The following is a 23,335-nucleotide window of genomic DNA, read 5'->3' as shown; positions in this document are numbered from 1 at the left end:
CACATGACTACCCTACATACACTGAATGGTAGTTGCCAAACTGAGACCACCCATGGCTGGAGTACTACTACAAGTACTCACACATCATCAGACTATATTTGCATTCTTGCAGGAACTAGGTTCGTTTTCGCACTCGTGTGATTGTAGATAACGGAATGTGATAACGGTAAACGCGACCATACCACACGGGCACTTGGTGCGAACACGGGAAACTGCTGGTGTTAAACATCAGCTACATTCTTTTACAGAATAGGTTCCTGTTATAGGTTCCAGACATTTGTTATAGATTCTAGATGTGTGCTATAGATTCCAAACGTTTGTTACATACACTAGGTGTCTGTTATAGGCTCCAGACATCAGTTATAGATTCCAGAGATTTGCAATAGGTTCCAGACACATTTTGTAGGTTCCATATTCTGTTATAGGTTCCAGTAATCTGTTTTGAGTTCCAGACATCTGTTATAGGTGCCAGACACCAGTCATGGGTTATAGGTGCTTGACACCTGTGCTAGGTTCATACATCTGTTATAGGTGCCACACACGCTTTAGAGGTGCCAGACACCCGTTATAGGTTCTAGACATCTGTGATAGGAGTCTGACACCCGTTATAGGTTCTAGACATCTGTGATAGGAGCCTGACACCCGTTATAGGTTCCAGGCATCTGTGATAGGAGCCTGACACCCGTTATAGGTTCTAGACATCTGTGATAGGAGCCTGACACCCGTTATAGGTTCTAGACATCTGTGATAGGAGCCTGACACCCGTTATAGGTTCTAGACATCTGTGATAGGAGTCTGACACCCGTTATAGGTTCTAGACATCTGTGATAGGAGTCTGACACCAGTTATAGGTTCTAGACATCTGTGATAGGAGTCTGACACCCGTTATAGGTTCTAGACATCTGTGATAGGAGTCTGACACCCGTTATAGGTTCTAGACATCTGTGATAGGAGTCTGACACCCGTTATAGGTTCTAGACATCTGTGATAGGAGTCTGACACCCGTTATAGGTTCTAGACATCTGTTATAAGTGCCATACATCCGTTATAGGAGCCAGACACCAGCTATAGGTTCGAAAAATTCATTTGAATAACTGAAGTTTTGAAACTGGGTGTGTAACATGATTTGTTGAATAATCTTTTGAAAAAATCCAAAATACCCTCCCCAAATCTAAAGATTCCCTCATTCTTGACATTTCAAAACATGACATGTTCGTCATTTAAGCTTCGCAAATAGTGTATTTATACTCTACCATCATTCTTGGCAAAGTTGGGGTGAATTAAGTTCTAAATGCCAAATATGAACTTCAGATTGCTACGAACGTGTACGTGTACAAAAAATACGCTCATGGAGCTATCTTTTGAGAAATCGCATTTTCTAACCTTACAAACACAATAATCTTTCATATCAGTTTATTAATATGCGTACATCCACATTGTGATTTGACATTACAAGGGCACAGGAATCCTAAAATAGATCAGAATAGCTTCTGTGACAAACAATTGATACTGAAATAAATAGTTATTGAAACGCCTGTATCGGTTCAAAGGTAATTTTCTTCGTATTCCCATAAACCATTGCAACTTCTACCATGGCATTCTCTGCATGTGCTGGTGCAACGCAGACCATACATCGATCACATTCAGAATAGGCTGTACCAGACAGTCACACGGTGCTCGTCAGCTCTGCACCCTCTACCGTCGGATGTTCCTGCAAGACAACAAATACATAATACACAAATGTATCGGTAAAGAAAACACGATTACATGACTAATATACAATACAGGATATGGTACATGTGATTCCGTGGAGTGGATGTACAATTAACGTATGTAGTAGCAAGGTGTTCCTTTGATGCAGTATATTGTATAACTGTTGTATATGTACAGCGATGTAGTATATTGTATAGCTGTTATACAGCCATACAGTATATGTATAGCTGTTGTACATTGACGTAGTGTATTGTATAACTGTTGCATAGTGTAGTGTATTGTACAACTGCTGTACAGTGATGCATATTGTATAACTATTGTACAGTTATGTAGTATATTGTATAGCTGTTGTACTGTGATGTAGTATATTGTGTAGCTGTTGTACAGTGGTGTAGTATACTGTAGAGCATTTGCACAGTGATGTAGAATACTGTATAGCTGTTGTACATTGATGTAGTATATTGTATAACCGTTGTCCAGTAAAATAGTACATTGTATGACTGTTGTACATTGATGTAGTATATTGTATACCTGTTGTAAATTAATGTAGTATATTGTATGGCTGGCGTACATTGATGTAGTATACTGTGTAACTATTGTGCATTGATGTAGTATATTGGATAGCTGTTGTACATGGACGTAGTATAGTGTATATCTATTGTACATTGATGTAGTATATTGTATAGCTGTTGTACATTGATATAGTATATTGTATAGCTGTTGTACATTGGTGTAGTACATTGTGTAACTGATTATAGTGATGAAGTATATTGTATAATTGTTGTATATGTACAGGGATTAATATGTTGTATAAGTATTTTACAGTGATGCAGTACATTGATGTAGTATAGTGTATAGCTGTTGTACATTGATGTAGTATAGTGTATAGCTACTGTACATTGATGTAGTATATCGTATATCTGTTGTACATTGATGTACTATAGTGTATATCTATTTACATTGATGTATATTGTATAGCTGTTGTACATTGACGTAGTATACTGTGTAGCTATTGTACATTGCTGTAGTATAGTGTATAGCTGTTGTACATTGTTGTAGTATACTGTGTAGATGACGTACATTGACGTAGTATATTAAATAAATGTTGTACATTATGATGAGAACCTACTAGGAACAAACTGCACTGTTGATGAAACGTACCCTGGGTGTATAGGTACACGTCTCCTTCACGTTCCTCGGTAGACATGGAAATAGTGTCTTCATGACTGGTATGATCAAACTGGGGTCGACTGTAACGTCTTTCCCATAACCTGTGGACGTAAGGGACGGTTCAGTGAGATACTGAATGACAACCAGTCATCAACTTTTAGTTGTCCTTGCATTAATAACGTTTATGGAAGCATAATATTTATCTGTCTGTCTGTCTGTCTGTCTGTACTCCTAAGGGAACTGTACTTACAATTGTCGAAACTGGGAGATATATGGGATTGAATCAGTGTTGATACAATAATAATGGATGTTTTGAGAATGCATCACCACATGGATTTCATTCAAAGCAAAGCTGTTCGTGCAGTTATCATCCTTGTTAGGTGACTCGGGTATGACATGAAAATTTCAAGTGTACAGTTTTCAGTCAGGAGTGTGTGATTTGACCTTGAAATCCCAGGCCATGCACAGATGCAAGAGAATTATAAAAAAAATGGTCCACAGTGATTTATCAACCGGCCTGAAAACGTCAAAAAAAATATAAAAAAATAATGACACCCTATGCACGTGTAGAAGGTCCCCACGTTGCGCGCGTGCTTCCCATGCATTGTGTTTGGTGATAACGTGAAATAATACGGCATAAAGATGAATGACATTGTAACGTTCCTCAATGGGTTTTCTTTCTACCAGACTTCAAGGTTCAGGTTCCCCTACCTTTATATATATAAACGTAGAGGAACCTGAACTTTCAATATAACATGAAGATTTGGGTACTGTGTGTGGCTAAGCTCCATCTGGGATTTGAACCTTCGTCAGATCACTGAATGTATTTCTTTTTATAGTTGTTTCAAATCCAGAACAAAAGATAACTGTCTTCAGGTTTAGACTGAGAATGATGAGCTAACTGTGATGAGAATGATGAGTTACCTATGATGAGAATGATGAGTTACCTGTGATGAGACTGATGAGTTACCTGTTATAAGGCTAATGGTGATACCGACAATAACGTTGATAAAAGCCCCTGTCGCTGAGTAGTAGAGAAAGGAGAGCTGGTAGACGGCGAGAGCGTCGTTTCTAGAAGCAAGTATTACATAGTCGTCAACTGAGATACACCGCTGGTTCAGCGGCATACATTCTTCCTGGACGCCAAAGGCGGTCGAATGTTCAGAAGCACAACCTCTAATTGATAAAAAAACAAACCACATTGCTTGACAAAACAGATGAGGCCCTATAATGTGATAGGCATCGCCATTATACGCGCACGGCCACGCTGTATTGGTTACCCAGGGAAATATACAAAAAAATGTCAACCTACACTTCTGTTGACGTGTTGTCATTCACTGAAGAGGTTGGTGGTGGCACGGTGGAGTTGGTAGCGGTCCAGTTGCAACCCTGTACCGAAAACTGCGACATGGGCGCGGCGATGCCGCGGACTAAAGCTCCCACCGCGATCCATACCAAGACGACGACGCCAGTCAGATAGCCGCACAGAGCACCCTGTCATTGGTGAAACAATTACTTACACCATTTCCACGACCTCATAACAGGGAAATATCGGTTTGAGGGCAATACCAGTGGAAGCACGACCTGATATCAGTGCTATATAAATACATGGACGATACAGCAATCACGAGGCTGTAAATAGGCCTGCCAAGACATCTGACTGAGTGTGGTTTTACGCCGCTTTTAGCAATATTCCAGCAATATCGCGACGAAGATACCAGAGGAGTGTTAGTGTATCTGTGCGTGTTTTGTGTGTGTGTGTTGGTGTGTGTGTGTTAGTAGGTGAGAGTGAGTGAGTGAGTGAGTGAGTGAGGTAGTGACTGGGGGAATGTGTGTGTGTGTGTGTTTTATGTTCTATGTGTCTATAAGGACCCCCGAGGTAAAAGCGTAACACTTGTCGAGATCGTGCGGTCAAAGTTCTTTCATTTCGCTGTACATGTGTTGTCACAAGAGTCACGAAATGTTCTTCATTATCTATAAGAGATTTGCAAGCACCTACAGGTATATCTTAATCCTACATGTCGTGTTGTACTGATGTTTACTGAGCTATCTAAGATTCATGAATATATTTAACAGCAGTGACACATCGCTACGTACGTGTGGATGACTCACCCATTTATTAGCTTGGGGAAAGAACATCCCAAGTATGAAAACTCCAAACAACGGCCCATCAATGACACTTGTGATGTAAGAGAGCTGGACAAAGTTGTAAACATACAATTAGACGGTGAATAACACAGGTCCTTTTCTGTTTACGAGAATCTCAACCCACTGTTGACATATTGATGTCAACCAAGGACAGATCAGAACCACAACTACCCTAACACGAGATTTCTCAGGTGGACAGTGATGGAGGCTAGGAAGTTATTTCCCTGACACTAAACCATGACATATCAGTGGTGTGTTAGCTGGTTGCCAGTTCCATCATCTCACGGCAAGATGCAGTTTGTAACCTGTGTAAGTCATGGAAGTCATCATGCTTGATTATCTATTGGAAAGAACGCCATCGTCAAATTTATTAAAGAGCTTAAAATTACTCATACATGTTTCTGTGCCTGGTGTCAAGAAACAGTAGCTTAGAATGCCTTGATCAACGATCATAATTTCAGAGAAATAATTGCTTTGTGTCTTGATTACATGAACCATAAATGTTTTCCATTTCACAGCTCTGTGGAAGATCATACCGACTTGATCTCGAAGTTGAAAGTCCAAATACAATCTCCACAACTCCAGTTTGTTTGAAACTACAGAGGCAGATATATAATTGAAGTTCATCATTAAGAATGAATATAAATGTGATTTATTGCAAGTTTGAATTGACATCACATAGATATGCCCCTAAAATCTTGAGTTAGTTGAAGACTCGTTTACATTGTTATTTAACATTGTTTGGGTGTGTGTTTGGTGGTTTTTTTTGCATACCTCAAGCAAATTACTGACTCCTGAAGCAAGAAACGCGATGCCAACACACAGGGCTCCACATCCTACAGCTGAAATCAAGCGTCACGTTTATCTGTTTGCCATATCTAATGACCGACCTTGATGGTAACTACTTCTAAAAAACATACACACACTGAACATGTTAACAAACAATACACACACTGAACATGTTAACAAACAATACACACACTGAACATGTAACAAACAATACACACACTGAACATGTTAACAAACAATACACACACTGAACATGTTAACAAACAATACACACACTGAACATGTTAAGAAACAGTTGCTCCATGGATCTGTTGCTGGGTGAGCTTAACCGCTCAGCAGAAATTAATATTCTCACGTTTATAAATAAAACCGTGCATACTAATTTGACGAAGAGGTTTTATCTTGAATTTATATCAATTCCTTTATACAATATATGTATATGACTTTTATAGAAATCAATTTCCAAAATGTGATACGACTGGTTGCCTAATATAATTCACCTCTGTTTCTCTTTTAACTATTTATTTCCAATTTCCTCTCTCAGAGTGTGAGTTGACTAGTGCACGTTTTGGAATGTTTATGTTTCAGCCACCCTGGCCTGCTTCATATCCAAATCGCGTAGTTTCCCCTTCATCGGATATCCCCCACTACGTGTATGACAGTCCATAGGAATGAGTATTTAGGTACATCAGATGTGTTTCCTTTCATTTCCTGCTACAAAAATATGAAACGGTATCACAGGCCTGTTAATATGTTGTGACTGACAGAAACGAAACTGTTCCATTGTTTCCGCCATGATGATGCCCACGACCTACTTGTAACCTTGGTGATGACAGTTGCTGTGAAGTTGTTGATGCTACAGCTGCAGAAAGGTCGGAAGTAGTCCTCTAGCACCACCGCCGACACAGCATTCATCCCGGATGAGAGAGTGCTGGAAGTGATGACATGAGGCAACAGGTGATAACAGAAGACTTCAGGGTGTCAAGAAGCTGTTAGACTAAATTGTATGATAACACCTGGTGAGAGAGCGCTGGAAGTAATGACAGGGGATAACGGGCTGTTATTGCATGTTTCATATGCACACGATATTGCATGTTGGATACTGTTGTACCTGAGTAAGTGAGTGATTTTAGCCATATCGTGACGAGAACATGTTTGATATTGAAATGAAATGTGCATACGCTATAAAAACCTGTCGTCAGAGGACAGTAAAACAACTAGAATATCACAGTTACAATTTAAAACTAGTGTGGAAAGTTAAAACTAATATCACAATTTGGACAATATAAAATACGGGCTATGTATCACCAACAACAGAAGGCAGATCACCACACTAGGATTCATGGGGACTTACAGTACATTTGCTTGTTGCATGGACCCTAGCTGGATTTAGATCATCCTTTCAGCTGTTATCAATTTAGGAAATCTAGCCATACATCAAAGAGACACATATTGTTGTACCTGAGGTTGTCATTGTATGTTGTATATACATATGATATTGTTGCACCTGAGACTGTCACTGTAATTTGTACATACACACGTGATATTGTTGTATCTGGGACTGTCATTGTATCTTGTATATGCACATATGATACTTTTGTACCTGAGGCTGCCACTGAAGATACAGGAGAGGAAGATTCCAGGTAGACCTGGCAGATGTCCCAAGATGTCCATCACGAACAGAGGCAGTAACTGCAATTTTCATTATATCACATTTCAGTCACTTTTTAATAGTTTCGTTTCCATATAGACTGGATAATTACTTTCATGAACATAAGCTTAAGCGAAACGTGAAATCAAACCAATTTGAGGTGACGGTTGCAGAACAGACACACACACGTGCTCAGCTTGAAGACATCAGTAACAATGTCTAGTGGGAGAACACGACATAACGTGACATAACATTAAGAAATACACCCTGACGGGGACGACACTGCCATAAGTCAAAACACAAATCCTCCCTCAGTTATAGCTATATAACAGTTGAGTCTACAATCAGACAGGTTGGCCAGCAATCTGAGGATGATATGAAAATTGACATCCAAGAACGAATTTTTGGATAACAACCGCATAGTGGGTGAGACTTATGCATGTTACCAACACTGCATTTAGTAAATTATATCGCAGGCTTAGTTCACCTCGTCCGTGTTGCTGACGAGGTTGTAGTGGAGGGGGTTGCAGTCTTTGTAGAAGGCGAACAGTAACACCCCGACCAGACAACACAGACTGACAATCACGACCATCTGGAGGCCGCTCAACCACATGGCTCTGGAAGACACAGTAGGATGTAAATGAAACATTGCTCGGAGTCGTCCGAATCACCCAAAATTGAAATTATTGTGGTACTTCCACGTCAGCTTGTCTTTCAAACATGAACACGAACTGAAGTTGATATTATACCGTGTTTCAGCGTGACAATTTCTGGTGTGAATGAGTCCAGATCTGTACTGGTCGTTGGCCGGTATACAGAGTCGGGTGTGTGACTGTCAGAATTGTGTATCTTTATAACGTATCATGACGTGGGGTGTTGTCTAATAGTGATACGAAGACAATGATTAATGGAAGTATATTGTTGCCTGACGGTGATACGTTGAAAAGTATTACAGAATAAATACAGTGCCCAGATTGGTCATGTACGAATATAGCGACGTCTGGTCGGGTGATTGACAAGGATGTAAATGTGTTTTAATCCGAGTTGTCGCTATCATTACAGCGTTAATTCGTACATAAACGCATCTTTACAATATCCCTAAAATATAATTGACATTGGATAGTAGAGACGGCGTTTTGCATTGTGTATATAAAGCGGTTGTATTTCCATGTACACTAACACAAAACAGTTACAATTAATGCACGAGTTTGTTTACACCTCCAATAGGTATTGGTGCAAACATACTACTGGTGATCGGCCATTCGGATATACGAGACAAAGCTTTAACGTTTTGTATGTGAAAATGACCGTCCGAATGCAGAAACTGGATTTCCGAATAAATGAGAAATGTACAAAATTGTGCATTCGTTTTAAGGAATTTTTGTTCGGAAAACGACTTTTCTGGATATCTGAGGTTCGGATAAACGGGGCACGACTGTATATATCATACGTTCCATTCGTTGAGACTTACATCTGAGCTTTCCTTTGTGTCGGGCAGGCGAACAGGCGTTGTACCTGACACTGGTTGACCGATAAGAAGGACATCCACATTATTCCCCCTCCCACCACCGCAGACCACACAGACACCCGGGTGCCAGGATCTACACTGAAACTGAGCAACAGCCGAATCAGTTAGATATCCCAGGTTGGTGTCCCATGCACAGAAACATCACAGCTAAAGATACGCGAGAACGTAAGGCTGAGAGTGTCCTGGTTAACAAATCCGAATAGTGTCGAGTATACTGCGACCTGATTACAATGAGCCCGTGTATGTTTCTGCAGCAATAAGCTGTTTGTGGGATATAGACAAGCAACAGAATTATTGCTTTAACATTCAGTTAAGAAATAACAATAAATACTGAAATTCAAACTGAGCATAACTGTTCTCGTTAGGTTGAGTAGCAGATCCAACAGGAACGATCCTAATGTTATTTCATTGTCTTTGCTGACAAATGATCTGTTTGAATACCAACCAATGAATACCAACATTGTTTATTATATGTCTCTAGTATATACACACACACACACACACACACACACACACACATATATATATATATATATGTATATATGTATATATGTATATATATGTATGTGTGTGTGTGTATATATATGTATGTATGTCGACTAGAACTCATATATGTGTGTGTGTGTGTGTGTATGTGTGTAACGTATGATATATTCTAACACGTCACAATTTAATTCTGGACTCACAAAAGTCCAGAAACTCTCAGCACTGTGGCCACTCTCTCACAAGGGATTTCGCAAAATTAAACAGGCAGCTGTTATGTATATGTGCTAAGGATGAAAAAATGAAAAAAAAATTTTTCAAAAACTCAAAATTTAAACTCGCTCGCCCATGGGCACGCCCATGGGCGAACAGTGGCCAATGGGTAGGCACATGGGCAGGCCCATGGGCGAAAGTGTTTAATTTCATCCAGAATAAATGTTTTGGAGGTTGTAAATGAATGAAAAAATGTTAATAAGTATCATGACACAAATGTCAGCTTGTTGTGACTTGACTCTGCTAACTGACAGCGATTTTAAAAAATCTCGCCCATGGGTGAAAAACATATTGGCCCATGGACGAGAATAATTAATTTCATTGAAACTACATGGTTTTTTTCCAGGCTTTGCAGTTTTTCAATAAATGAACGTGTATTTATTATTGTCGTGACACGAAATTAAGCTTAGTTTGACTTAATTCGGCTAATTTAAAGTGATTTTTCAAAAAGTCTCGCCCATGGGCGAAAACCATTTGGCCCATGGGTGAGAATATTTACTTTTACTCAAAATACACCTTTTCCCATGTTTTGGAGGTTGTGAATGGATGAAAGTATGTTCGTAAGTATCATGTCACAAAATTCAACTCATTTTGGATTAATTCCGTTAATTTAGAGCTATTTAACAAAATCTCACCCATGGGCGAAAAACATTTTGGCCCATGGGCGAGAATATTTCCTTTTACCCCAAACACATCTTTTCCAATATTTGGAGGATGTAAATGAATGAAAGTACATTTATGAGTATCATGACAGAAATTTCAACTCATTTTGACTTAATTCCTCTAAATGAGAGCAATTTTGAAAACTCTCGCCCATGGGAGAAAGACAGTTTGGCCCATGGGCGAGAATATTTGCCTTCACTCAAAATACATCTTTTCCTGTGGTTTTGAGGTTGTAAATGAATGAGGATATATTTGTAAGTATCATGGCACAAAATCCAACTCATTATGACTTAATTCTGCTAATTGAGACCGATTTTCAAAAACATCTCGCCCATGGGCGAAAAACATTGGGCCCATGTGCGAAAATATTTCCTTTTCACTTTTTTCTAATGTTTTGGAGGATGTAAATGAATGAAAGTGCCATTATGAGTATCATGACACAAAATTCAACTGATTTTGACTTAATTTTGCGAGATCAGGAAGATTTTTAAAAATATGCCAGAATAATTACTTTTACTCAAAATACATCTTTTCCTGTGTTTTGGAGGTTGTAAATGAATGAGGATACATTTGTATGTATCATGGCACAAAATTCAACTCATTTTGACTTAATTCTGCTAATTTGTAACAAGTACAAGAATCTGGACTTCCACTTAAATTTTCATAGTTTTTTTTATTGTCTTGGGGGTTGTAAATATATGAATGAAAGTGTGTTTATAAGTATCATGACCAAAAAAATGAAATCATTCCGGTCTTAATTCGACTAATCTCGCTCGTGGACGAAAATATTTTCGTTTGCTTGTTTTCTTTATTTTGCAAACATGTGGTTTAAAAATAGATGAAATTCTAATGACAATTCAGTGTAATTTCGTGAGATTAGTTTTATGTCGCACTCAGTAATATCCCAGCAATATGGCGGCGGTTTCTAGATAATCGAGTTTGGATCAGACAATCCAGTGATCAACAGCATGAGCATCGACCTGCACAATTGGGAACTGATGACATGTGTCAACCAAGTCAGCGAGCCTGACCACCCCATCCCGTTACTCGCCTCTTACGACACGCATAGTCGCCTTTTATGGCAAGCATGGGCTGTTGAAGCTCTTTACTTCCAGCAACATATACAGTACACTTAGAATACTAAGCCTTGAGATTCTTTTGAATTTAGGTATTCAACCTATATCTATGAAGTTGAAGTTATTTGTGAAAGCCCTAATCAAGAGTGACCAAACTCCAGTGACTATGCTGGGACCTAGCAGTTTTAAGTGTACCTACCCAGTTTAGCATGTTTCGTTTTAATAGTGTGGTCTCCATTTTAGTAATTCCCGTTTGCCAGTCCCGGCTTTTCTTCGTCCGAGGTTTTATGGGGTATTCTCCTATTTGTCAGACCAGAAATTATCTACAACAGGGGTAGGTCACTCGCTTGTTTTCTTTACCATTTGTACTAATTAGTATGCGCCTCCTCGTGCTCCAATGCACACAGTGACCTGATTCGTCTCCATCGCAACTTAGGCTGCGTTTAACAGTACTTCAGCCAGTTTACTGTATCAGTCGAAATCTTACAATGAATGAATGAATGAATGAATAGCAAGAAGTATATGTGAATGAATGAAAGAAATGATAAAAGAAAGAAGTACATATGTGAATGAATGAGAAAGATATAATAAAAGAAAGAAGTACATATGTGAATGAATGAAAGAATAAATGATACACCACGGCCATCCCTTCCAAAAGAACGCAAAACTATCGTTAGATCACATGTGTTAACATCAGCTTGTTATTGTCTTCCTGGTCAGACGTAGCAATTGTCAGACAGGTTAAAACAACAAACTATCTGGTTGACTGCACAGCTGCCTGTTGACGTAGTATACCCACATCACCTACTTTTCCTGCGTAACCTTCATCTACATCACCACCCTTAATATATTGAGCAGAGAGCACAGAAGGCCCTATAGCTGTAACCACTGAACCGTGGCGTCTCTCTGCTCCCAAGTTCCCAAGTGGGGGTGTCCTTCTCTACCTCTTCCATTAATCTTAAAACATCTAACAAGCTCAACGCATGCATCTTTTTATTAAAATGTGATGTTATACATAATCATAAGAGTATTTTTATGTATTATTCAGTTGATAAATTATATATATGACACGCTGGACAGGTTTAGGGCATTTTGCGTTAATTTACCATTACCATTTTCATAATGCTTAAAAAAGACACTCATTAATCTATCACAGAGTTTTGTCATTCCTTCACTCCAACATGGTTGCTAAATCCCTATGATCATAGTATATCGTCTCTACCATACCCAATTCACCTAATCCTGAGAAATCAACCAGTCATGACATACCCACATCGCCTAATTAATTTTCCGTACCTATCGAGTTAAAAATACATAAAATGGGAGGACTCCTTGTTAACTAATGGGAGTGAGCCTTGTAGGGAGTACCCTCACTCTCACAAACCCACATATTGAGGAGAAGCGGCCGTGTTTGTCGGGGATTTTTCTAGCTTTGCTAAATAAATCGTACATAAACATGTAAAATATTTTGCTTTGATTCTGTAACTACCCACATAATGACATTGAGACCATTTTGATTTATCGAGTAAAATACGATTGAATAGTTTTGAGTTTGAATCTTGCCACTTTAGCGCTCTATCTTTTTAAATGATGCATGCATGTTAATATTTAGGTGGTTTTTAGTATTCCATCCATTTGTTTAAATTAATTGATTTATCTGTTTTTGCTTTGTTTGGTTTTTTTATTGCTAGTGGCCCAGCGAGTGAGTCTGCCTTGGTACCTGTAAATTTATTCTGACGTTTGACGAGCGGGAAGTAAACAAGAACATATATAATGAGCCCCTGCATCAATACGTATTAAAGCGTTTGAAACATTATTCTAGACCAGTATTTGTACACAACTGATGAGATGTACCTGAAAGATCAAGGTTCATAAGAACGTACAGGGCACATTTCTCCTACCCCATTTAAGAATGTCCATTTCTGATTGGTTCACGTGGCCTTGCGAGGGATAATAGATCATTAAGTTTTACCCCGCCACGTGGGAAAAGCCTGCATACACGGCAGTCAGTGAACTGTAAAGCAGTGGTTCGAATCGAGTATAGTTAGTACCATCTTAATATAATACATGGTTCCAGCTTGTTTTGATGCTCTATTTACATAAAGTGATATTTAAACATTCGTTATGGTAAATACTGTGTAGCAATGTGATGAAGAGTATGCGGGTTTTCTTCATCCCATTTCATCCACCGATGAGAATGGTGGTATCCTCTTTTGGTTCACACCCGGATTGTCGATTGTTTTATCAAATACACAACAGGACTGTCGAAAAGCAGTGGAGTGTGACAGTGCTCAACACTGTTCTAATGACACCCGGAGCGTCGACTGCCTTGGAGAACTTGTGCCCGAGAATAGCAGAAGACTCGTCTCTACGCTAATTAACGAACTAAAACACATACACGAAGACATCGGTGAAAGAATGAGCTGTGGAACCAATTCCTGAAAGATAGTCGTCGCACGAACAGTAGTCGAGAAAGTTGGCGTCATCGTGAATCGAGGGTCTGTGAGCATTGTAAACAGCATATTGTGACACAGTGGCCACAATAAAGAATAAAGAAGAACTTGACAGAAGGCTTCAGCGTCTCAACGAGCAGCTCCAAAGACAAGAGATTTCCGTAATGAGCTGTGCTCATCAGACCGTCTGCCTCGCTCATAGTGACCACATTACTGTACTTTATAACGTATTTGGTTTTCCTTCATGTCCGGAACGTCGAACGCCATAGTGTTGACACCTGATTATCTCCTCACGTAATACCCGAAACATCGAATTTACAAAAAATTCAATTCAATTTTAGACAGCCCAGGCAAGTCGTTTGTTTAAGGAGTAAGAGGATTAGGAGACATGGTCGACTAGATTTCTTTGTTTAACTAATCCCACACGGCCTTCACCAATAGAGGGAATGATTTCTGTTCAGTTATGACATTGCTGTTCTCCATATGTCTCTATTTTCTCCACACATCTCCATGTTGTTGTATATTTGTGTGTTTTGGAACTCTGATTGGGACTGGTGAACAAGCTTTACAGTACCTCACCCATACAGCATATAATACAAAATATAAATGCAGCATGTGTCGTCATCCATATGAACTATCATATAATAACATATGCATACATATCATTACATAAAATACAACTATCATATAAGTAAACATGAAAAATAGAGTTATGGTTTGTTGTGTCTGACTAGCTCTTTGTAGAAACACTGAACATTTGTGAGAAGGTTTTTGACAAGTTAATTAGTTTCCTCTTAAAAAATTAAAAATCAAGCTTTGTGTTTTATGATAAAATCGTGGACGGATTCAACTATTTTCTGGTTTTCACAGTGAATAAGTTCTTTTCCGTTCACCGAAGTCATCATAGACCACTGTGAGAAAAGGTCGATCTTCAAGCAGTAAGGAAGACCATGATAGCGTATGGAGTACGTGTTTCTTGGTCATCTCCTCCGTTACCCCCTCCCCCGAATCCACACCCCACCAGGGCGTGTAGGACTTGTCTCGGTGGATAAAAAGGGACTCCTATAACCCCATATACCCCTAATAACAATGCTATAATTTGTCGTGTTTGTGTATCCGGTTTTGTGTATTCTGTAATATTGCATAGTACTGGTGAAGTGTTAATCAAAGCAATATTTTACTTGCTAAACGAACCACGTTCTTTGAGAATCAAAATATGTTTTAAGCACATTTCCAAAACTGAAATGCAGCATGCACACAATAACTAAATTGGAAGGAATATCGTGCCGGACAAGGTTTTCCAGAGCACATGCACATAAATGTCAATGTCTTTCAAACACTAATATGTGCAGGTCTTGCAAAAGGACAAAGCAGGTATGCTTGACAAAGTTCTTGCAAAGGAGGTTTATACACAACACCAAAACCAACTGGTCAGCTCGACACCTTATAAAACAATCAATTCGAGATTTCCTTTGAATGTGAGATATTTGGCTGCGCGTCTTGCGCAATCAGACTTTTTCATCCATATACATTCACGAACACCTGTTCATTTCAAAGCTGGTGTCCCCTAATGACCTAATGTGATCCATGGATGAATTTTGTATATGACAAGTAAAATACACTTGAAAGCGGCAGCTGTTTTACTCCAATAAACAAACCAGCGGACGAGACATGACTTTCGGTGGAAATTGTCGTAGGCGCTTTGCGGAAATTACGTAAGTGAACGCGGAAGAAACAGAAAGCGTCATCGTTCCGCTCTGTTTCCACTGTTTTTGCGAGTTATGCTGAGATACTCAACAAACTGAGATAAAAGTCAAAATGATGAAAAAGTGGAAATCAGTGTGTGGATTAGAACTTGAAAATCACTCATGAAGTCTTTGACAAAGTAATATCTGTTCAGGCCATGATCATTTGGAAAAAAAAACGAAAGTTCTATGGATATACAACTTCTTATAAGGTAAGCAGCATTTCGGCGTAGCTGTTAAACTCGTTATCAAGAAAGGGATATCTTACAGGTAGTCCTGTCAGTTAAAACTTTGTTTTAGGTCGAGGTCAAAATCGTTTGGTGTAGTGACAACGGTGTTGTTTTATGGGATTAGACACGGATTTTCTATAAAAAAAAGTAAAATGTGTGTCCTCAGGAAACGAAATAAGACACGTGTACCAGAATGTAAGTGAATCGATGTTAACGAGTTCAACCAGTGACTTCAGTTAATAAAATGGGCTTTCAGTTCACTCCTTCCATTAGTAATGAGTTATTTAGTTTCTTGATAAAATTGCTTGCAAGGTGAATGTTGAAAATGACAGTTTTCAGGATCATTTTAACAACTTCATTTATGGCAAATGCGCTGCTATGCTATGTCCTACTTATTTTACGGGAAGATACCTTTGTGTAAACAGCTATATGTTCTTTTTGAGAACTGGTAAAAAGGGAGAATATATCTCGTGAAAATGAATTTTGAAAGACTGCAGATCAACAGTTCTAGTTGTCTCAACAACATAATTTCTGAAATACTTAGAGACCACAATCACGAAAGCCAAAGTAAATCTTTTCGAGTGTTTTGCTAATTTAAATTTGAAAATTTATTTAAAGAATAGAAAAGTAAACGCAAAGTCAATCTTGATTACATTACGTATTCCTCATAGCCCGATATAATGATTACACATTAATAGTATGGATACGGTAATCTATAGTTTAAATTAATCTCCTCAAGTAATCGGGACTGGATTGGCAAGCATAAACATACATATCAATGCCGCTCCATACCAATAATATAATTACATAACATACATGATAACAACACTTCATGTTTCGCTCGTCAAACGTCAGAATAAATTTACAGTTATCAAAGCAGACTAACAGGCCCACTAGCAGTAAAAAACAAAACAAAACAAAACAAAAACAAATAAATTAATAAATCCAAATGAATAGATGGAATGCTAAAAACCACCAACATATGCACGCCCCCTTTAAAAGGGCAGAGTGCAAAAGTGGCAAACCGGTAAAATATGCCAAGATTCAAACTCAAAACTATACAATCGTATTTTACTCGATAAATCAGAATGGTCTCAATGTCATAATGTGGGTAGTTACAAAATCGAAGCAAAATATTGTACATATATGTATCATGAAATAATAATTTATCAACTGAATAATGCATAAAAAAATACTCTTATGATATGTATAACATCACATTTGAGTAAAAAAATGCATGCGTTGAGCTTGTTAGATGTTTTAAAGATTAATGGAAGAGGTAGAGAAGGACACCCCCACTTGGGAACTTGGGAGCAGAGAGACGCCACGGTTCAGTGGTTACAGCTATAGGGCCTTCTGTGCTCTCTGCTCAATATATTAAGGGTGGTGATGTAGATGAAGGTTACGCAGGAAAAGTAGGTGATGTGGGTATACTACGTCAACAGGCAGCTGTGCAGTCAACCAGATAGTTTGTTGTTTTAGCCTGTCTGACAATTGTTACGTCTGACCAGGAAGACAATAACAAGCTGATGTTAAAACATGTGATCTAACGATAGTTTTGCGTTCTTTAGCATGTTTTTATTCTTTCATTCATTCACATATGTACTTCTTTCTTTTATTATATCTTTCTCATTCATTCACATATGTACTTCTTTCTTTTATCATTTCTTTCATTCATTCACATATACTTCTTGCTCTTCATTCATTCATTCATTCATTCATTCATTGTAAGATTTCGACTGATACAGTAAACTGGCTGAAGTACTGTTAAACGCAGCCTAAGTTGCGATGGAGACGAATCAGGTCACTGTGTGCATTGGAGCACGAGGAGGCGCATACTAATTAGTACAAATAGTAACGAAAACAAGCGAGTGACCTACCCCTGCGAGTGACCTACCCACGAATAGGAGAATACCCCACAAAACCTCGGACGAAAAAAAGCCGGGACTGGCAAACGGGAATTACTAAAAATGGAGACCACACTATTAAAACGAAACATGCTAAACTGGGTAGGTACACTTAAAACTACTAGGTAGGTACATTTGGCGAATGTCAGTGGAATTGACAAGACATATTTCAATACAGTTTAAAGATCTCACAACACCGTTTTTTAATGTGTCCCAGCATAGTCACTGGAGTTTGGGCACTCTTGATTAGGGCTTTCACAAATAACTTCAACTTCATAGATATAGGTTGAATTTTGTTATATTTATAGAATACCTAAATTCAAAAGAAGGCTAGGTATTCTAAGTGTACTGTATATGTTGCTGGAAGTAAAGCTCATAAAACTAAACTCACGAAATTAAACTGAATTGTCATCAGAATTTCATCTATTTTTAAACCACATGTTTGCAAAATAAAGAAAACAAGCAAACGAAAATATTTTCGTCCACGAGCGAGATTAGTTGAATTAAGACCGGAATGATTTCATTTTTTTTGTCGTGATACTTATAAACACACTTTCATTTATAAATTTACAACCCCCAAGACAATAAAAAAAACTATGAAAATTTAAGTGGAAGTCCAGATTCTTGTACTTGTTACAAATTAGCAGAATTAAGTCAAAATGAGTTGAATTTTGTGCCATGATACTTACAAATATATCCTCATTCATTTACAACCTCCAAAACACAGGAAACGATGTATTTTGAGTAAAAGTAATTATTCTGGCATATTTTTTAAAAATCTTCCTGATCTCGCAAAATTAAGTCAAAATCAGTTGAATTTTGTGTCATGATACTCATAATGGCACTTTCATTCATTTACATCCTCCAAAACATTAGAAAAGATGTATTTGGAGTGAAAAGGAAATATTCTTGCTCATGGGCCTAATGTTTTTCGCCCATGGGCGAGATGTTTTTGAAAATCGGTCTCAATTAGCAGAATTAAGTCATAATGAGTTGGATTTTGTGCCATGATACTTACAAATATATCCTCATTCATTAACACCTCCAAGCCACAGGAAAAGATGTATTTTGAGTGAAGGCAAATATTCTCGCCCATGGGCCAACTGTCTTTCTCCCATGGGCGAGAGTTTTCAAAATTGCTCTCATTTAGAGGAATTAAGTCAAAATGAGTTGACATTTCTGTCATGATACTCATAAATGTACTTTCATTCATTTACATCCTCCAAATATTGGAAAAGATGTGTTTGGGGTAAAAGGAAATATTCTCGCCCATGGGCCAAAATGTTTTTCGCCCATGGGTGAGATTTTGTTAAATAGCTCTAAATTAACGGAATTAATTCAAAATGAGTTGAATTTTGTGACATGATACTTATGAACATACTTTCATCCGTTCACAACCTCCAAAACATGGGAAAAGGTGTATTTTGAGTAAAAGTAAATATTCTCACCCATGGGCCAAATGGTTTTCGCCCATGGGCGAGACTTTTTGAAAAATCACTTTAAATTAGCCGAATTAAGTCAAACTAAGCTTAATTTCGTGTCAAGACAATAATAAATACACGTTCATTTATTGAAAAACTGCAAAGCCTGGAAAAAAACCATGTAGTTTCAATGAAATTAATTATTCTCGTCCATGGGCCAATATGTTTTTCACCCATGGGCGAGATTTTTTAAAATCGCTGTCAGTTAGCAGAGTCAAGTCACAACAAGCTGACATTTGTGTCATGATACTTATTAACATTTTTTCATTCATTTACAACCTCCAAAACATATATTCTGGATGAAATTAAACATTTTCGCCCATGGGCCTGCCCATGTGCCTACCCATTGGCCACTGTTCACCCATGGGCGTGCCCATGGGCGAGCGAGTTTAAATTTTGAGTTTTCGAAAAATTTTTTTTTCATTTTTTCATCATTAACACATATACATAACAGCTGCCTGTTTAATTTTGCGAAATCCCTTGTGAGAGAGTGGCCACAGTGCTGAGAGTTTCTGGACTTTTGTGAGTCCAGAATTAAATTGTGACGTGTTTTCTATTGTTAGAGAAATGCTTGAGACTACCAGTATATATTTTGCCATACTCATCAAAGTAGATCCTGGAGTGTGTACTTGCTATCTGCCAGGCATTCCCAAGTCCTCCCATGACAATGGAGCCTTGTATGAGTACTAACAGTAGGCCAATGATGATCAGTCCAGCCTGGAAGCTGTCAGTCCACAGAACAGCCTTCATACCACCCTGAACACAACACAGACGTACCATCCTGTACTATAACACACACATACAACCCTGTACACAACACAGACATACCACTATATAAAGTTTAGTTGCCGTTTTGTCGACACGGATACAGATTAACTGAAGTACAATTCTACCAATCTCCGCCAGCGCTTGATCTACATAACCGCTGCCTGGCCAATGGCTGTGTTACATTCTGCATAACTGTTTCTCACTCTCCCACCAAGAACTCGGTGAGTTGACATTGTATTTGTAACCCAGAATTAAAGTTCTATTGTACTTGTAAAAAGAATATTGATATTCTTAGACTTGTCAATGTTATTTTTTGCTTGTTCTGTGGGGATTTCTTACACCTTTTGTCACGGCAAATCTTTAACCGTAACAACAGTGTCACCGTGATATGTCATCTGGAACTCACCAGTGTTGTATACAGTGTCACCAAACACCCTATGGTGACAATAGATATCCACAGCTCCATGCCTGTAACTGGAAGTTGAAGCATGACATTAGTAAAATCAGTATATACATTGATCTCTACACTGGTATACAACAAGCGGAATTCAGAGCTCAGTGCTCGTTTTTACCTTTGACATAATCAGTAAACACGCACTTGTAAACACGCAAGTTTGCATGGTGGGAGTACCTCTTTGATGAGATAAATACTATAGAAATTGCAAAAGATGTTTTAATGTTTTAACATCATCGCTTTCACTCTGAGAGTGGCACGTTCCGGTATTACCTGCCTTCAGCGCCAAGGCTGGTCCATACAACACAGTTCCCATGTAGAATATCTGCAAGGAAAGCAACACTCTAAACTCTGAAGACGTTTAGGTGCATATAGTGCTAAACTGCACACCTGCCAAATTACGAAGGCACTCATTTTGTGTCGCCCTCATCCATTGAGTTAACTTTTGATAATCTTTAATGTGCATCACAAGTGGCGACAGAAGATTATGTGCCCCTGAATACATGACAAGGTGCTAGAAAGTGCCTCATCTCTGTAATGTCCTTAGAATACATATGCCATACAGAAATCTTACCTCAGCTTCGTAAGTGGAGCATATATGCATATTTTCGCGTGCCTTACAGTACCAGCAGGAAAACCTGGTGTAGGAAACTGACGAATTGTATCCTCGCATACTAAGGATGACTGGTGAAGTAAATCTTACTATTATCAGCACGAACGATTTCGAAATGAGTCATGTCATGGAAATAAGCGCCTATGGTCACTATTGCGTCATTAGATGGAGACGGGTCACATACTGACCATGTACATACAAACACTCGCCCAGGACTCCAGACCTGCATACACAGCATAGACAAACATCGAAATTGCTAATATCTAAACTATCGCAAATTCCATTTTTGCACGATAAGGTCCATTTTACATTTTAAACAATAAAATTATATATGGTATTCATATCGCTGGATAGACATTGCTGTTGAACAAATAACGAAACATGCGACTTTATGGAGGACAGCTTCGTATTCATTGCCGAGAGCCTGACTGACTCATGGCATGTTAAAGGTACTTTTCCTGAAAACTGGTCTGTCGGTATAATTGTTCCCATACATAAGAAAGGTGACGTAAATGATGTCTCCATTTATAGAGGTATCACTGTTCTCAGTGTTTTTAGTAAGTTATACATTTCAATCATTAAGGAAAGGCTGCAAATTTGGTCTGATGCTTTTGGTAACATTTCTGAGTCGCAAGCTGGATTTAGAGCTGGGTATTCCACTGTTGACAATGTTTATATTTTATATAATATTGCAGAAAGAATTCTTTCCAAAAAACAAAAAATGTATGTATTTTTCGTAGACTTTTCCAAGGCTTTTGATTTGATTAATAGGTCAAAGTTATGGTTGATTTTGAATAAAAAGGGTCTGTCTCCTAAAATGGCGAGGTCTATTAAGTCTATTCATTATAGCGTCAAATCTTGTGTCAAAGCAAATAATATGTTTACAGAAAGGTTTCAGTGTAACATTGGTGTACGTCAAGGTTGTGTGCTAAGCTTATTTCTTTTTTCCATATTCATTAACGAGTTGGTAGAAAATATTGAAGCCGTGTGTTATCCAGGCATCCAAATGCACCCCGAGTTGACACAGTTATTACTCCTACTTTTTGCTGATGATGTTGTCCTCTTCTCTGACACAATATATGGTCTACAAAAGCGTATAAATGTTTTAAATCAGCATTGTATTGATAATGACCTTACTATAAATTTAGATAAATCAAACATCTTAGTATTTAGACACGGTGGCAAGCTTTCAAAAAACGAAAAATGGTTTCTTGGAGATATCCACATTGATTGTGTATCTTCTTACAAGTATTTGGGTATTCAATTTTCGCAAACATTAGTTTGGTATAAACATTTTGATAACTCAGCTTTACAAGCTACACAGGCTTTGTTTATTATACTCAGATCTATTTCCAAATTGCAATCTTCGAATAGTCACTTCTTTGTAAAAATCTTTGATTCTAAAGTTATGTTTATTCTGCTTTATGGCGCTGAGGTATGGGGTCTAGACTGTGATCTCAGTTCTCCCATTGAGACTGTCCATACTTTGGCTTGTAAAAAAGTATTAGGTGTTAAAACTACCACCTCTAACCAGGTTGCTAGGGGGGAATGTGGAAGATTTCCTGTATATATTCTTGCGTATAAGCGCTGTATTAAATTTTGGCACAAGTTGTTGGAAACGCCATCATCACGTTTTCCCAGAAAATGTTATAATTTAATGTTATTGGATGTATCCAATGGTAAAACTAACTGGGCTGCAAAACTTAGAATGTTGTTATATAAGATGGGGTTTGGGTATGTGTGGGAAAGACAATGCATTAATAATATTGATGCATTTTTATCAGAATTCGTGATGAGGGTGGAGAATATGTACATCCAGGGTTGGTATGAATCTCTGTCATCAAGTTCTAAAAGTTATTCTTATTCACTATATAAACAAGTATTTAGACAAGAACTTTATTTACAGTGTATACAGGTGAAGAAATTCCGTTTTGCTCTTGCTCGCTTTCGTTGCAGTTCTCACCAGTTAGCCATTGAAAATGGTAGATATCATAATATACCTAGATATTTCAGATATTGTAATATGTGCTCAGGTAACCATATTGAAAATGAATACCACTTTCTCTTAATTTGTCCAGGATATAATCATCTACGCACTCTTTATATTCCTCAATATTATTATAACCCTCCTACTCTGTTTAAATTCAATGCATTGATGTCTGTAGACAACCCAGTGGGATTAAGATATCT

The 23,335-nt window shown here is 38.1% G+C and overlaps 1 protein-coding gene across 1 annotated transcript in view; it reads right to left on the bottom strand.

The window, feature by feature from the left end:
* Nucleotides 1-1,396: 1,396 nt before the first annotated feature.
* LOC137287425 (sodium-dependent multivitamin transporter-like) overlaps nucleotides 1,397-23,335 on the bottom strand; it is a 47,669-nt gene continuing 25,730 nt past the window's right edge. The window contains exons 4-16 of the mRNA XM_067819695.1: nucleotides 20,806-20,857; nucleotides 20,485-20,552; nucleotides 19,912-20,066; nucleotides 8,943-9,083; nucleotides 7,959-8,088; nucleotides 7,424-7,512; nucleotides 6,636-6,751; nucleotides 5,806-5,873; nucleotides 4,996-5,079; nucleotides 4,196-4,377; nucleotides 3,854-3,954; nucleotides 2,875-2,984; nucleotides 1,397-1,711 (exon numbers count right to left, since the gene is read on the bottom strand). Coding sequence (XP_067675796.1) covers nucleotides 1,667-1,711; nucleotides 2,875-2,984; nucleotides 3,854-3,954; nucleotides 4,196-4,377; nucleotides 4,996-5,079; nucleotides 5,806-5,873; nucleotides 6,636-6,751; nucleotides 7,424-7,512; nucleotides 7,959-8,088; nucleotides 8,943-9,083; nucleotides 19,912-20,066; nucleotides 20,485-20,552; nucleotides 20,806-20,857 — 1,341 coding nt within the window. The 3' untranslated portion in view covers nucleotides 1,397-1,666. The remainder of the gene's footprint in view (nucleotides 1,712-2,874; nucleotides 2,985-3,853; nucleotides 3,955-4,195; nucleotides 4,378-4,995; nucleotides 5,080-5,805; nucleotides 5,874-6,635; nucleotides 6,752-7,423; nucleotides 7,513-7,958; nucleotides 8,089-8,942; nucleotides 9,084-19,911; nucleotides 20,067-20,484; nucleotides 20,553-20,805; nucleotides 20,858-23,335) is intronic.

Source organism: Haliotis asinina, chromosome 6 (assembly GCF_037392515.1).
Source record: "Haliotis asinina isolate JCU_RB_2024 chromosome 6, JCU_Hal_asi_v2, whole genome shotgun sequence".
Classification (NCBI taxonomy): domain Eukaryota; kingdom Metazoa; phylum Mollusca; class Gastropoda; order Lepetellida; family Haliotidae; genus Haliotis; species Haliotis asinina.
This window is presented reverse-complemented; position numbering and strand designations above follow the sequence as displayed.